The 19480-nt window shown below is 40.4% G+C and overlaps 1 protein-coding gene across 1 annotated transcript in view; it reads right to left on the bottom strand.

Moving 5' to 3' along the window:
* Positions 1 to 19480, bottom strand: part of LOC102808789 (DNA (cytosine-5)-methyltransferase 3C-like) — an 89909-nt gene that overhangs the window by 2587 nt on the left and 67842 nt on the right. Inside the window, exons 18-20 of the mRNA XM_085506277.1 lie at positions 2655 to 2740; positions 533 to 611; positions 313 to 431 (exon numbers count right to left, since the gene is read on the bottom strand). Coding sequence (XP_085362403.1) covers positions 313 to 431; positions 533 to 611; positions 2655 to 2740 — 284 coding nt within the window. The remainder of the gene's footprint in view (positions 1 to 312; positions 432 to 532; positions 612 to 2654; positions 2741 to 19480) is intronic.

The raw sequence follows: 19480 nt of genomic DNA on the forward strand, positions 1-19480 counted from the left end.
TGTTCTATTGTGTGAATGTAGTGTTAGAAACTACCGGTCGCCCAAGTCCATCAAGTTTTTTGCCAGGCCACGAAGCTTTGTAACGTTGTTGCCCGGGTTTCCACCTAATTTTTCGAGCAGTAGGTTATTTGATTAGCATCAGTAATAAATTATCTAGTAAACCTTTTTCGCTTTGAATATTTTATTATAAACAAATATTAGCCATTTGCTGTTTCATTTCCGATATGAAACAGAGTCTGTTTGCGCTTATGTAGTAATAGTAATACAACATCACGTGTGCACTTTATGATATGGAAATGTTTGAAGTCATACCTTTCCATCTCAGTACACCACAAAGCATCAGACTTTGTTCCCATCTTGACAGGCAGGATTTGCTCCTTACATTGTTTAATAGAGTTAGCTTTAGAGGTAACTGTTCTCACTTTATTGAACTGTGTGAATAAATTGTAAATTGAAAAGTAATTGACATCAGATGGCACCTAAAGTGGAGTCCTGTTATTAATTAATTAAATTAATTTTTACTTATACATACCAGCGCTTGTCTATTACAATGCGGCTCAAGACAACTCTGTAAATTAAGAGAGTTGTTGGATTCAGTCGCCAAACTCGGTCTAAGCAGAGAAAATATAAATAAATTACTTCATTGTCCCCATAATGTGTATGAAACTATTACCGGGTAAATGAAACTAACAAGATATGTCTATCTCAGTATGTGCGTTCTACACAACCATATATGGTCATATGTCTATCTCAGTACGCGTGTTCTGCATAGCCATATATGGTCATATGTCTATCTCAGTACGTGTGTTCTGCATGGCCATATATGGTCATATGTCTATCTCTGTAAGTGTGTTCTACACAGCCATATATGGACATATGTCTATCTCTGTACGTGTGTTCTACACGGCCATATACGGTCATATGTCTATCTCAGTGTGTGTGTTCTACACAGCCATATATGGGCATATGTCTATCTCAGTATGTGTGTTCTACACGACCATATACATGTATTTCATACGTCTATCTCAGTACGCGTGTTCTGCATGGCCATATATGGTCATATGTCTATCTCAGTATGTGCGTTCTACACGACCATATATGGTCATGTCTATCACAGTATGTGTTCTACACGTCCATATATGGTCATACGTCTATCTCAGTATGTGTGTTCTACACGGCCACATATGGTCATATGTCTATCTCAGTGTGTTCTACACGTCCATATATGGTCATATGTATCTCAGTATGTGTGTTCTACACGGCCATATATGGTCATATGTCTATCTCAGTATGTGTGTTCTACACGACTATATGTCATGTCTATCTCAGTACGTCTGTTTTGCATGGCCATATATGGTCATATGTTTATCTCAGTATGTGCGTTCTACACGACCATATATGGTCATATGTCTATCACAGTATGTGTATTCTACACGACTATATGTCATATGTCTATCTCAGTACGTCTGTTCTGCATGGCCATATATGGTCATATGTCTATCTCAGTATGTGTGCTCTACACGTCCATATATGGTCAAATGTATCTCTGTAAGTGTGTTCTACACGGCCATATATAGTCATATGTCTATCTCAGTACGCGTGTTCTACACGGCCATATATGGTCATATGTCTATCTCTGTAAGTGTGTTCTACACTGCCATATATGGTCATATGTCTATCTCTGTAAATGTGTTCTACACGGCCATATATTGTCATATGTCTATCTCTGTAAGTGTGTTCTACACTGCCATATATGGTTGTGTTACTCTGGACATTTTAAATAACAAACGTCTGACTTTACTGCAATATGGAATCTGTGTTTCTATTTCTGTTTACATAACACCACTTACAACATCAGTACAGCATTATAATAAGTGCCTGTTTTGTACATAGACTATAATGATTATTATTCTAGAAATTAAATTAGAGAAAAGACTAAAACAATTAATTAACAAATAAAATTATGTATATGAAAGTTACATAATATAAATTATATCCCCACATGTTCATGACCAATTAAGATTGAATTCAAGAATCACAGAAATGCTTGATTTTGGTGCATTTTGGAATAATATTAATAAATGAGATTTTGTGCATAAGGTGTATTACGTATGTGTAATATTTTTGACAATCAGCCAAGGCATGTCAGGCTTATGGTTCTGTAAACACAATGACATGACACAGTCCCTTGTCATGCAATATTAAACAATAGTAAAACCAGTCAGATATTTTGAATCAGAACCCAAGTAATAATAATGTAATTCTGCCATCTTGAATAACCGAATGAATGCATGTGCATATGGTATGTATGTCAAAGCTAAAACTGCTCTACAGTATTCATGGATACAAAATGACAACCAATAACCTATTTTGAATTCAATTACTCTGCAAAACAAAGTGGCGTATCTCAAGGTAATGTTTGAATGAAATCTGCAAAGACAGAATTAAAATTTGGTTTGTGAATGACAGAAATGCCTAATTTGGATTCATTCTTTCACAAACAGTCCTTAACGGTGGAAATCACTTTGATGAATTTCGAAAACTAATTGGCCATCATGATTTGATAAGGATACAAGTAAAACATCCACAACTGAAAGCCAAGCATGAGAAGAAACTAACTGCAGCCTCAATTGTAAATTAAATCAAGTATTCACCTGTTCATCCCGGGTAGATTTCCCCAGAAATACCTTGCTCTGTGTGCAGCAGATACATCTTTTGCATCAACCAATACAGGATTACACTATAGAGTGAAATACAGTACAGGGTTACACTACAGAGTAAAAGACAGCACAGTGTTACACTACAGAGTGAAATACAGTACAGGGTTACACTACAGAGTGAAATACAGTACAGGGTTACACTACAGAGTGAAATACAGTACAGGGTTAGACTACAGAGTGAAATACAGTACAGGATTACACTACAGACTGAAAGACATTACAGGGTTACACTACAGAGTGAATTACAGTACAGGGTTACACCACAGAGTGAAATACAGTACAGGGTTACACGACAGAGTGAAATACAGTACAGGGTTACACTACAGAGTGAAATACAGCACAGGGTACACTACAGAGTGAAATACAGTACAGGGTTAGACTACAGAGTGAAATACAGTACAGGGTTAGACTACAGAGTGAAATACAGTACAGGGTTACACTACAGAGTGAAATACAGCACAGGGTTACACTACAGAGTGAAATACGGCACAGGGTTACACTACAGAGTGAAATACAGCACAGGGTTACACTACAGAGTGAAATACAGCACAGGGTTACACTACAGACTGAAATACGGTACAAGGTTACACTACAGACTGAAATACAGTACAGGGTTACACTACAGTGAAACACAGTACAGCGTCACACTACAGAGTGAAATACAGTACAGCGTCACACTACAGAGTGAAATACAGTACAGCGTCACACTACAGAGTGAAATACAGTACAGGGTTACACTACAGAGTGAAATACACTACAGGGTTACACTACAGAGTGAAATACAGCACAGGGTTACACTACAGGTTGCAATACAGTACAGCGTCACACTACAGAGTGAAATACAGTACAGGGTTACACTACAGACAGAAATACAGTACAGGTTTACACTACACAGTGAAATACAGTGCAGAATTACACTATAGAGTGAAATACAGTACAAGATTACACGACAGAGTGAAATACAGTACAGGGTTACACTACAGAGTGAAATACAGCACAGGGTACACTATAGAGTGAAATACAGTACAGGGTTAGACTACAGAGTGAAATACAGTACAGGGTTAGACTACAGAGTGAAATACAGTACAGGGTTACTCTACAGAGTGAAATACAGCACAGGGTTACACGACAGAGTGAAATACGGCACAGGGTTACACGACAGAGTGAAATACGGCACAGGGTTACACTACAGAGTGAAATATAGCACAGGGTTACACTACACAGTGAAATACAGCACAGGGTTACACTACAGACTGAAATACGGTACAAGGTTACACTACAGACTGAAATACAGTACAGGGTTACACTACAGAGTGAAACACAGTACAGCGTCACACTACAGAGTGAAATACAGTACAGCGTCACACTACAGAGTGAAATACAGTACAGCGTCACACTACAGAGTAAAATACAGTACAGGGTTACACTACAGAGTGAAATACAGTACAGGGTTACACTACAGAGTGAAATACAGTACAGAGTTACACTACAGAGTGAAATACAGCACAGGGTTACACTACAGGGTGAAATACAGTACAGCGTCACACTACAGACTGAAATACGGTACAGAGTTACACTACAGAGTGAAATACAGTACAGGGTTACACTACAGAGTGAAATACAGTACAGGGTTACACTACAGAGTGAAATACAGTACAGGGTTACAGTACAAAGTGAAATACAGTACAGGGTTACACTACAGTGTGAAATACAGTACAGGGTTACACTACAGAGTGAAATACAGCAAAGGGTTACAGTACAGAGTGAAATACAGCACAGGGTTACACTACAGGGTGAAATACAGCACAGGGTTACACTACAGAGTGCAATACAGTACAGGGTTACACTACAGAGTGAAGTACAGTACAGAGTTACACTACAGAGTGAAATACAGCACAGGGTTACACCACAGAATGAAATACAGTACAGGGTTGCACTACTGAGCGAAATACAGCACAGGGTTACACTACAGAGTGAAATACAGCACAGGGTTACACTGCAGAGTGAAATACAGTACAGGGTTACACTACAGAGTGAAATACAGTACAGGGTTACACTACAGAGTGAAATACAGTACAGGGTTAGACTACAGAGTGAAATACAGTACAGGATTACACTACAGACTGAAAGACATTACAGGGTTACACTACAGAGTGAAATACAGTACAGGGTTACACCACAGAGTGAAATACAGTACAGGGTTACACTACAGAGTGAAATACAGCACAGGGTACACTACAGAATGAAATACAGTACAGGGTGGCACTACTGAGCGAAATACAGCACAGGGTTACACTACAGAGTGAAATACAGCACAGGGTTACACTGCAGAGTGAAATACAGCACAGGGTTACACTACATAGTGAAATACAGCACAGGGTTACACTACAGAGTGAAACACAGCACAGGGTTACACCACAGTGAAATACAGCACAGGGTTACACTACAGAGTGAAATACAGCACAGGGTTACACTACAGACTGAAATACGGTACAAGGTTACACTACAGACTGAAATACAGTACAGGGTTACACTACAGTGAAACACAGTACAGCGTCACACTAGAGTGAAATACAGTACAGCGTCACACTACAGAGTGAAATACAGTACAGGTTACACTACAGAGTGAAATACAGCACAGGGTTACACTACAGGGTGCAATACAGTACAGCGTCACACTACAGAGTGAAATACAGTACAGCGTCACACTACAGAGTGAAATACAGTACAGCGTCACACTACAGAGTGAAATACAGTACAGGGTTACACTACAGAGTGAAATACAGTACAGGGTTACACTACAGAGTGAAATACAGTACAGGGTTACACTACAGAGTGAAATACAGTACAGGGTTACACTACAGAGTGAAATACAGCAAAGCGTTACACTACAGAGTGAAATACAGCACAGGGTTACACTACAGGGTGCAATACAGTACAGCGTCACACTACAGAGTGAAATACAGTACAGCGTCACACTACAGAGTGAAATACAGTACAGGGTTACACTACAGAGTGAAATACAGTACAGGGTTACACTACAGAGTGAAATACAGTACAGGGTTACACTACAGAGTGAAATACAGTACAGGGTTACACTACAGAGTGAAATACAGCAAAGCGTTACAGTACAGATTGAAATACAGCACAGGGTTACACTACAGGGTGAAATACAGCACAGGGTTACACTACAGAGTGAAATACAGTACAGGGTTACACTACAGAGTGAAGTACAGTACAGAGTTACACTGCAGAGTGAAATACAGCACAGGGTTACACCACAAAATGAAATACAGTACAGGGTTGCACTACTGAGCGAAAATACAGCACAGGGTTACACTACAGAGTGAAATACAGCACAGGGTTACACTACAGAGTGAAATACAGCACAGGATTACACTACATAGTGAAATACAGCACAGGGTTACACTACAGAGTGAAACACAGCACAGGGTTACACCACAGTGAAATACAGTACAGGGTTACACTACAGAGTGAAATACAGTACAGGGTTACATTACAGAGTGCAATACAGGGTTACACTACAGAGTGAAAGAAATCACAGGGTTACACTACAGAGTGAAATACAGCACAGGGTTACACTACAGAGTGAAATACAGTACAGGTTTACACTACACAGTGAAATACAGTGCAGAATTACACTATAGAGTGAAATACAGTACAAGATTACACGACAGAGTGAAATACAGTACAGGGTTACACTACAGAGTGAAATACAGTGCAGGGTTACACTACAGAGTGAAATACAGTACAGGTTTACACTACACAGTGAAATACAGTGCAGAATTACACTATAGAGTGAAATACAGTACAAAATTACACGACAGAGTGAAATACAGTACAGGGTTACACTACAGAGTGAAATACAGCACAGGGTACACTACAGAGTGAAATACAGTACAGGGTTAGACTACAGAGTGAAATACAGTACAGGGTTAGACTACAGAGTGAAATACAGTACAGGGTTACACTACAGAGTGAAATACAGAACAGGGTTACACTACAGACTGAAATACGGCACAGGGTTACACTACAGAGTGCAATACAGCACAGGGTTACACTAAAGAGCGAAATACAGCACAGGGTTACACTACAGAGTGCAATACAGCACAGGGTTACACTACAGAGTGAAATACAGTTCAGGGTTACACTACAGAGTGAAATACAGTGAAGGGTTACACTACAGAGTGAAATACAGTACAGGGTTACACTACAGAGTGAAATACAGTGCAGGGTTACACTACAGAGTGAAATACAGTACAGGTTTACACTACACAGTGAAATACAGTGCAGAATTACACTATAGAGTGAAATACAGTACAAGATTACACGACAGAGTGAAATACAGTACAGGGTTACACTACAGGGTGCAATACAGTACAGCGTCACACTACAGAGTGAAATACAGTACAGCGTCACACTACAGAGTGAAATACAGTACAGGGTTACACTACAGAGTGAAATACAGTACAGGGTTACACTACAGAGTGAAATACAGTACAGGGTTACACTACAGAGTGAAATACAGTACAGGGTTACACTACAGAGTGAAATACAGCAAAGGGTTACAGTACAGATTGAAATACAGCACAGGGTTACACTACAGGGTGCAATACAGCACAGGGTTACACTACAGAGTGAAATACAGTACAGGGTTACACTACAGAGTGAAGTACAGTACAGAGTTACACTGCAGAGTGAAATACAGCACAGGGTTACACCACAGAATGAAATACAGTACAGGGTTGCACTACTGAGCGAAAATACAGCACAGGGTTACACTACAGAGTGAAATACAGCACAGGGTTACACTACAGAGTGAAATACAGCACAGGATTACACTACATAGTGAAATACAGCACAGGGTTACACTACAGAGTGAAACACAGCACAGGGTTACACCACAGTGAAATACAGTACAGGGTTACACTACAGAGTGAAATACAGTACAGGGTTACATTACAGAGTGCAATACAGGGTTACACTACAGAGTGAAAGAAATCACAGGGTTACACTACAGAGTGAAATACAGCACAGGGTTACACTACAGAGTGAAATACAGCACAGGGTTACACTACAGAGTGAAATACAGCACAGGGTTACACTAAAGAGCGAAATACAGCACAGGGTTACACTACAGAGTGAAATACAGCACAGGGTTACACTACAGAGTGAAATACAGTTCAGGGTTACACTACAGAGTGAAATACAGTGAAGGGTTACACTACAGATTGAAATACAGTACAGGGTTACACTACAGAGTGAAATACAGTGCAGGGTTACACTACAGAGTGAAATACAGTACAGGTTTACACTACACAGTGAAATACAGTGCAGAATTACACTATAGAGTGAAATACAGTACAAGATTACACGACAGAGTGAAATACAGTACAGGGTTACACTACAGAGTGAAATACAGTGCAGGGTTACACTACAGAGTGAAATACAGTACAGGTTTACACTACACAGTGAAATACAGTGCAGAATTACACTATAGAGTGAAATACAGTACAAGATTACACGACAGAGTGAAATACAGTACAGGGTTACACTACAGAGTGAAATACAGCACAGGGTACACTACAGAGTGAAATACAGTACAGGGTTAGACTACAGAGTGAAATACAGTACAGGGTTAGACTACAGAGTGAAATACAGTACAGGGTTACACTACAGAGTGAAATACAGCACAGGGTTACACTACAGACTGAAATACGGCACAGGGTTACACTGCAGAGTGCAATACAGCACAGGGTTACACTAAAGAGCGAAATACAGCACAGGGTTACACTACAGAGTGAAATACAGCACAGGGTTACACTACAGAGTGAAATACAGTTCAGGGTTACACTACAGAGTGAAATACAGTGAAGGGTTACACTACAGAGTGAAATACAGTACAGGGTTACACTACAGAGTGAAATACAGTGCAGGTTTACACTACACAGTGAAATACAGTGCAGAATTACACTATAGAGTGAAATACAGTACAAGATTACACGACAGAGTGAAATACAGTACAGGGTTACACTACAGAGTGAAATACAGTGCAGGGTTACACTACAGAGTGAAATACAGTACAGGTTTACACTACACAGTGAAATACAGTGCAGAATTACACTATAGAGTGAAATACAGTACAAGATTACACGACAGAGTGAAATACAGTACAGGGTTACACTACAGAGTGAAATACAGCACAGGGTACACTACAGAGTGAAATACAGTACAGGGTTAGACTACAGAGTGAAATACAGTACAGGGTTAGACTACAGAGTGAAATACAGTACAGGGTTACACTACAGAGTGAAATACAGCACAGGGTTACACTACAGACTGAAATACGGCACAGGGTTACACTACAGAGTGCAATACAGCACAGGGTTACACTACAGACTGAAATACAGCACAGGGTTACACTACAGAGTGAAATACAGCACAGGGTTACACTACAGACTGAAATACGGTACAAGGTTACACTACAGACTGAAATACAGTACAGGGTTACACTACAGAGTGAAACACAGTACAGGGTTACACTACAGAGTGAAATACGGCACAGGGTTACACTACAGAGTGAAATACAGCACAGGGTTACACTACAGAGTGAAATACAGCACAGGGTTACACTACAGAGTGAAATACAGCACAGGGTTACACTACAGACTGAAATACGGTACAAGGTTACACTACAGACTGAAATACAGTACAGGGTTACACTACAGTGAAACACAGTACAGCGTCACACTACAGAGTGAAATACAGTACAGCGTCACACTACAGAGTGAAATACAGTACAGGGTTACACTACAGAGTGAAATACAGCACAGGGTTACACTACAGAGTGAAATACAGTACAGCGTTACACTACAGAGTGAAATACAGTACAGGGTTAAACTACAGAGTGAAATACAGTACAGGTTTACACTACACAGTGAAATACAGTGCAGAATTACACTATAGAGTGAAATACAGTACAAGATTACACGGCAGAGTGAAATACAGTACAGGGTTACACTACAGAGTGAAATACAGCACAGGGTACACTACAGAGTGAAATACAGTACAGGGTTAGACTACAGAGTGAAATACAGTACAGGGTTACACTACAGAGTGAAATACAGCACAGGGTTACACTACAGAGTGAAATACAGCACAGGGTTACACTACAGAGTGAAATACGGTACAAGGTTACACTACAGACTGAAATACAGTACAGTGTTACACTACAGAGTGAAATACAGCACAGGGTCACACTACAGAGTGAAACGCAGTACAGCGTCACACTACAGAGTGAAATACAGTACAGGGTCACACTACAGAGTGAAACACAGTACAGTGTCACACTACAGAGTGAAATACAGTACAGCGTCACACTACAGAGTGAAATACAGTACAGGGTTACACTACAGAGTGAAATACAGTACAGGGTTACACTACAGAGTGAAATACAGTACAGGGTTACACTACAGAGTGAAATACAGCAAATGGTTACAGTACAGAGTGAAATACAGCACAGGGTTACACTACAGGGTGAAATACAGCACAGGGTTACACACTACAGAGTGAAATACAGTACAGGGTTACACTACAGAGTGAAATACAGTACAGCGTTACACTACAGAGTGAAATACAGTACAGGGTTAAACTACAGAGTGAAATACAGTACAGGTTTACACTACACAGTGAAATACAGTGCAGAATTACACTATAGAGTGAAATACAGTACAAGATTACACGACAGAGTGAAATACAGTACAGGGTTACACTACAGAGTGAAATACAGCACAGGGTACACTACAGAGTGAAATACAGTACAGGGTTACACTACAGAGTGAAATACAGTACAGGGTTAGACTACAGAGTGAAATACAGTACAGGATTACACTACAGACTGAAAGACATTACAGGGTTACACTACAGAGTGAAATACAGTACAGGGTTACACCACAGAGTGAAATACAGTACAGGTTTACACTACACAGTGAAATACAGTGCAGAATTACACTATAGAGTGAAATACAGTACAAGATTACACGACAGAGTGAAATACAGTACAGGGTTACACTACAGAGTGAAATACAGTGCAGGGTTACACTACAGAGTGAAATACAGTACAGGTTTACACTACACAGTGAAATACAGTGCAGAATTACACTATAGAGTGAAATACAGTACAGGGTTAGACTACAGAGTGAAATACAGTACAGGGTTAGACTACAGAGTGAAATACAGTACAGGATTACACTACAGACTGAAAGACATTACAGGGTTACACTACAGAGTGAAATACAGTACAGGGTTACACCACAGAGTGAAATACAGTACAGGTTTACACTACACAGTGAAATACAGTGCAGAATTACACTATAGAGTGAAATACAGTACAAGATTACACGACAGAGTGAAATACAGTACAGGGTTACACTACAGAGTGAAATACAGTGCAGGGTTACACTACAGAGTGAAATACAGTACAGGTTTACACTACACAGTGAAATACAGTGCAGAATTACACTATAGAGTGAAATACAGTACAAGATTACACGACAGAGTGAAATACAGTACAGGGTTACACTACAGAGTGAAATACAGCACAGGGTACACTACAGAGTGAAATACAGTACAGGGGTACACTACAGAGTGAAATACAGTACAGGGTTACACTACAGAGTGAAATACAGTACAGGGTTAGACTACAGAGTGAAATACAGTACAGGGTTACACTACAGAGTGAAATACAGCACAGGGTTACACTACAGACTGAAATACGGCACAGGGTTACACTACAGAGTGCAATACAGCACAGGGTTACACTACAGAGTGAAATACAGCACAGGGTTACACTACAGAGTGAAATACAGCACAGGGTTACACTACAGAGTGAAATACAGCACAGGGTTACACTACAGACTGAAATACGGTACAAGTTTACACTACAGACTGAAATACAGTACAGGGTTACACTACAGAGTGAAACACAGTACAGGGTTACACTACAGAGTGAAATACGGCACAGGGTTACACTACAGAGTGAAATACAGCACAGGGTTACACTACAGAGTGAAATACAGCACAGGGTTACACTACAGAGTGAAATACAGTACAGCGTTACACTACAGAGTGAAATACAGTACAGGGTTAAACTACAGAGTGAAATACAGTACAGGTTTACACTACACAGTGAAATACAGTGCAGAATTACACTATAGAGTGAAATACAGTACAAGATTACACGACAGAGTGAAATACAGTACAGGGTTACACTACAGAGTGAAATACAGCACAGGGTACACTACAGAGTGAAATACAGTACAGGGTTGCACTACAGAGTGAAATACAGCACAGGGTTGCACTACAGAGTGAAATACAGCACAGGGTTACACTACAGAGTGAAATACAGCACAGGGTTACACTACAGACTGAAATACGGTACAAGGTTACACTACAGACTGAAATACAGTACAGTGTTACACTACAGAGTGAAATACAGTACAGAGTTACACTACAGAGTGAAATACAGCACAGGGTCACACTACAGAGTGAAATACAGCACAGGGTCACACTACAGAGTGAAACACAGTACAGCGTCACACTACAGAGTGAAATACAGTACAGGGTCACACTACAGAGTGAAACACAGTACAGTGTCACACTACAGAGTGAAATACAGTACAGTGTCACACTACAGAGTGAAATACAGTACAGGGTTACACTACAGAGTGAAATACAGTACAGGGTTACACTACAGAGTGAAATACAGTACAGGGTTACAGTACAAAGTGAAATACAGTACAGGGTTACACTACAGAGTGAAATACAGTACAGGGTTACACTACAGAGTGAAATACAGCAAATGGTTACAGTACAGAGTGAAATACAGCACAGGGTTACACTACAGGGTGAAATACAGCACAGGGTTACACTACAGAGTGAAATACAGTACAGGGTTACACTACAGAGTGAAGTACAGTACAGAGTTACACTACAGAGTGAAATACAGCACAGGGTTACACCACAGAATTAAATACAGTACAGGGTTGCACTACTGAGCGAAATACAGCACAGGGTTACACTACAGAGTGAAATACAGCACAAGGTTACACTGCAGAGTGAAATACAGTACAGGGTTACACTACAGAGTGAAATACAGTACAGGGTTACACTACAGAGTGAAATACAGTACAGGGTTAGACTGCAGAGTGAAATACAGTACAGGATTACACTACAGACTGAAAGACATTACAGGGTTACACTACAGAGTGAAATACAGGACAGGGTTACACCACAGAGTGAAATACAGTACAGGGTTACACGACAGAGTGAAATACAGCACAGGGTACACTACAGAGTGAAATACAGTACAGGGTTGCACTACAGAGTGAAATACAGCACAGGGTTGCACTACAGAGTGAAATACAGCACAGGGTTACACTACAGAGTGAAATACAGCACAGGGTTACACTACAGACTGAAATACGGTACAAGGTTACACTACAGACTGAAATACAGTACAGTGTTACACTACAGAGTGAAATACAGTACAGGGTTAGACTACAGAGTGAAATACAGTACAGGATTACACTACAGACTGAAAGACATTACAGGGTTACACTACAGAGTGAAATACAGTACAGGGTTACACCACAGAGTGAAATACAGTACAGGTTTACACTACACAGTGAAATACAGTGCAGAATTACACTATAGAGTGAAATACAGTACAAGATTACACGACAGAGTGAAATACAGTACAGGGTTACACTACAGAGTGAAATACAGTGCAGGGTTACACTACAGAGTGAAATACAGTACAGGTTTACACTACACAGTGAAATACAGTGCAGAATTACACTATAGAGTGAAATACAGTACAAGATTACACGACAGAGTGAAATACAGTACAGGGTTACACTACAGAGTGAAATACAGCACAGGGTACACTACAGAGTGAAATACAGTACAGGGGTACACTACAGAGTGAAATACAGTACAGGGTTACACTACAGAGTGAAATACAGTACAGGGTTAGACTACAGAGTGAAATACAGTACAGGGTTACACTACAGAGTGAAATACAGCACAGGGTTACACTACAGACTGAAATACAGCAGAGGGTTACACTACAGAGTGAAATACAGCACAGGGTTACACTACAGACTGAAATACGGTACAAGTTTACACTACAGACTGAAATACAGTACAGGGTTACACTACAGAGTGAAACACAGTACAGGGTTACACTACAGAGTGAAATACGGCACAGGGTTACACTACAGAGTGAAATACAGCACAGGGTTACACTACAGAGTGAAATACAGCACAGGGTTACACTACAGAGTGAAATACAGTACAGCGTTACACTACAGAGTGAAATACAGTACAGGGTTAAACTACAGAGTGAAATACAGTACAGGTTTACACTACACAGTGAAATACAGTGCAGAATTACACTATAGAGTGAAATACAGTACAAGATTACACGACAGAGTGAAATACAGTACAGGGTTACACTACAGAGTGAAATACAGCACAGGGTACACTACAGAGTGAAATACAGTACAGGGTTGCACTACAGAGTGAAATACAGCACAGGGTTGCACTACAGAGTGAAATACAGCACAGGGTTACACTACAGAGTGAAATACAGCACAGGGTTACACTACAGACTGAAATACGGTACAAGGTTACACTACAGACTGAAATACAGTACAGTGTTACACTACAGAGTGAAATACAGTACAGAGTTACACTACAGAGTGAAATACAGCACAGGGTCACACTACAGAGTGAAACACAGTACAGCGTCACACTACAGAGTGAAATACAGTACAGGGTCACACTACAGAGTGAAACACAGTACAGTGTCACACTACAGAGTGAAATACAGTACAGTGTCACACTACAGAGTGAAATACAGTACAGGGTTACACTACAGAGTGAAATACAGTACAGGGTTACACTACAGAGTGAAATACAGTACAGGGTTACACTACAGAGTGAAATACAGCAAATGGTTACAGTACAGAGTGAAATACAGCACAGGGTTACACTACAGGGTGAAATACAGCACAGGGTTACACTACAGAGTGAAATACAGTACAGGGTTACACTACAGAGTGAAGTACAGTACAGAGTTACACTACAGAGTGAAATACAGCACAGGGTTACACCACAGAATTAAATACAGTACAGGGTTGCACTACTGAGCGAAATACAGCACAGGGTTACACTACAGAGTGAAATACAGCACAAGGTTACACTGCAGAGTGAAATACAGTACAGGGTTACACTACAGAGTGAAATACAGTACAGGGTTACACTACAGAGTGAAATACAGTACAGGGTTAGACTGCAGAGTGAAATACAGTACAGGATTACACTACAGACTGAAAGACATTACAGGGTTACACTACAGAGTGAAATACAGGACAGGGTTACACCACAGAGTGAAATACAGTACAGGGTTACACGACAGAGTGAAATACAGTACAGGGTTACACTACAGAGTGAAATACAGCACAGGGTACACTACAGAGTGAAATACAGTACAGGGTTAGACTACAGAGTGAAATACAGTACAGGGTTAGACTACAGAGTGAAATACAGTACAGGGTTACACTACAGAGTGAAATACAGCACAGGTTTACACTACACAGTGAAATACAGTGCAGAATTACACTATAGAGTGAAATACAGTACAGGGTTACACTACAGAGTGAAATACAGTACAGGGTTAGACTACAGAGTGAAATACAGTACAGGATTACACTACAGACTGAAAGACATTACAGGGTTACACTACAGAGTGAAATACAGTACAGGGTTACACCACAAAGTGAAATACAGTACAGGTTTACACTACACAGTGAAATACAGTGCAGAATTACACTATAGAGTGAAATACAGTACAAGATTACACGACAGAGTGAAATACAGTACAGGGTTACACTACAGAGTGAAATACAGTGCAGGGTTACACTACAGAGTGAAATACAGTACAGGTTTACACTACACAGTGAAATACAGTGCAGAATTACACTATAGAGTGAAATACAGTACAAGATTACACGACAGAGTGAAATACAGTACAGGGTTACACTACAGAGTGAAATACAGCACAGGGTACACTACAGAGTGAAATACAGTACAGGGTTAGACTACAGAGTGAAATACAGTACAGGGTTAGACTACAGAGTGAAATACAGTACAGGGTTACACTACAGAGTGAAATACAGCACAGGGTTACACTACAGACTGAAATACGGCACAGGGTTACACTACAGAGTGCAATACAGCACAGGGTTACACTACAGAGTGAAATACAGCACAGGGTTACACTACAGAGTGAAATACAGCACAGGGTTACACTACAGAGTGAAATACAGCACAGGGTTACACTACAGACTGAAATACGGTACAAGGTTACACTACAGACTGAAATACAGTACAGGGTTACACTACAGAGTGAAACACAGTACAGGGTTACACTACAGAGTGAAATACGGCACAGGGTTACACTACAGAGTGAAATACAGCACAGGGTTACACTACAGAGTGAAATACAGCACAGGGTTACACTACAGAGTGAAATACAGTACAGGTTTACACTACACAGTGAAATACAGTGCAGAATTACACTATAGAGTGAAATACAGTACAAGATTACACGACAGAGTGAAATACAGTACAGGGTTACACTACAGAGTGAAATACAGCACAGGGTACACTACAGAGTGAAATACAGTACAGGGTTGCACTACAGAGTGAAATACAGCACAGGGTTGCACTACAGAGTGAAATACAGCACAGGGTTACACTACAGAGTGAAATACAGCACAGGGTTACACTACAGACTGAAATACGGTACAAGGTTACACTACAGACTGAAATACAGTACAGTGTTACACTACAGAGTGAAATACAGTACAGAGTTACACTACAGAGTGAAATACAGCACAGGGTCACACTACAGAGTGAAACACAGTACAGCGTCACACTACAGAGTGAAATACAGTACAGGGTCACACTACAGAGTGAAACACAGTACAGTGTCACACTACAGAGTGAAATACAGTACAGTGTCACACTACAGAGTGAAATACAGTACAGGGTTACACTACAGAGTGAAATACAGTACAGGGTTACACTACAGAGTGAAATACAGTACAGGGTTACACTACAGAGTGAAATACAGCAAATGGTTACAGTACAGAGTGAAATACAGCACAGGGTTACACTACAGGGTGAAATACAGCACAGGGTTACACTACAGAGTGAAATACAGTACAGGGTTACACTACAGAGTGAAGTACAGTACAGAGTTACACTACAGAGTGAAATACAGCACAGGGTTACACCACAGAATTAAATACAGTACAGGGTTGCACTACTGAGCGAAATACAGCACAGGGTTACACTACAGAGTGAAATACAGCACAAGGTTACACTGCAGAGTGAAATACAGTACAGGGTTACACTACAGAGTGAAATACAGTACAGGGTTACACTACAGAGTGAAATACAGTACAGGGTTAGACTGCAGAGTGAAATACAGTACAGGATTACACTACAGACTGAAAGACATTACAGGGTTACACTACAGAGTGAAATACAGGACAGGGTTACACCACAGAGTGAAATACAGTACAGGGTTACACGACAGAGTGAAATACAGTACAGGGTTACACTACAGAGTGAAATACAGCACAGGGTACACTACAGAGTGAAATACAGTACAGGGTTAGACTACAGAGTGAAATACAGTACAGGGTTAGACTACAGAGTGAAATACAGTACAGGGTTACACTACAGAGTGAAATACAGCACAGGGTTACACTACAGAGTGAAATACGGCACAGGGTTACACTACAGAGTGAAATACAGCACAGGGTTACACTACAGAGTGAAATACAGTACAGCGTCACACTACAGAGTGAAATACAGTACAGGGTTACACTACAGAGTGAAATAAAGTACAGGGTTACACTACAGAGTGAAATACAGTACAGGGTTACACTACAGAGTGAAATACAGTACAGGGTTACACTACAGAGTGAAATACAGTACAGCGTCACACTACAGAGTGAAATACAGTACAGGGTTACACTACAGAGTGAAATACAGTACAGGGTTACACTACAGAGTGAAATACAGTACAGGGTTACACTACAGAGTGAAATACAGTACAGGGTTACACTACAGAGTGAAGTACAGTACAGAGTCACACTACAGAGTGAAATACAGCACAGGGTTACACCACAGAATTAAATACAGTACAGGGTTGCACTACTGAGCAAAATACAGCACAGGTTACACTACAGAGTGAAATACAGCACAGGGTTACACTGCAGAGTGAAATACAGTACAGGGTTACACTACAGAGTGAAATACAGTACAGGGTTACACTACAGAGTGAAATACAGTACAGGGTTAGACTACAGAGTGAAATACAGTACAGGATTACACTACAGACTGAAAGACATTACAGGGTTACACTACAGAGTGAAATACAGTACAGGGTTACACCACAGAGTGAAATACAGTACAGGGTTACACGACAGAGTGAAATACAGTACAGGGTACACTACAGAGTGAAATACAGTACAGGGTTAGACTACAGAGTGAAATACAGTACAGGGTTAGACTACAGAGTGAAATACAGTACAGGGTTAGACTACAGAGTAAAATACAGCACAGGGTTACACTACAGAGTGAAATACGGCACAGGGTTACACTACAGAGTGAAATACAGCACAGGGTTACACTACAGAGTGAAATACAGTACAGCGTCACACTACAGAGTGAAATACAGTACAGGGTTAGACTACAGAGTGAAATACAGTACAGGGTTAGACTACAGAGTGAAATACAGTACAGGGTTAGACTACAGAGTGAAATACAGTACAGGGTTAGACTACAGAGTAAAATACAGCACAGGGTTACACTACAGAGTGAAATACGGCACAGGGTTACACTACAGAGTGAAATACAGCACAGGGTTACACTACAGAGTGAAATACAGTACAGCGTCACACTACAGAGTGAAATACAGTACAGGGTTACACTACAGAGTGAAATACAGTACAGGGTTACACTACAGAGTGAAATACAGTACAGAGTTACACTACAGAGTGAAATACAGTACAGGTTTACACTACACAGTGAAATACAGTACAGGGTTACACTACAGAGTGAAATACAGTACAGGGTTACACTACAGAGTGAAATACAGTACAGGGTTACACTACAGAGTGAAATACAGTACAGGGTTACACTACAGAGTGAAATACAGTACAGCGTCACACTACAGAGTGAAATACAGTACAGGGTTACACTACAAAGTGAAATACAGTACAGGGTTACACTACAGAGTGAAATACAGTACAGGGTTACAGTACAAAGTGAAATACAGTACAGGGTTACACTACAGAGTGAAATACAGTACAGGGTTACACTACAGAGTGAAATACAGCAAAGGGTTACAGTACAGAGTGAAATACAGCACAGGGTTACACTACAGGGTGAAATACAGCACAGGGTTACACTACAGAGTGAAATACAGTACAGGGTTACACTACAGAGTGAAGTACAGTACAGAGTCACACTACAGAGTGAAATACAGGACAGGGTTACACCACAGAATGAAATACAGTACAGAGTTGCACTACTGAGCGAAAATACAGCACAGGGTTACACTACAGAGTAAAATACAGCACAGGGTTACACTGCAGAGT

The sequence above is a fragment of the Saccoglossus kowalevskii genome, chromosome 12, assembly GCF_978046115.1.
Source record: "Saccoglossus kowalevskii chromosome 12, keSacKowa6.1, whole genome shotgun sequence".
Lineage (NCBI taxonomy): Eukaryota > Metazoa > Hemichordata > Enteropneusta > Harrimaniidae > Saccoglossus > Saccoglossus kowalevskii.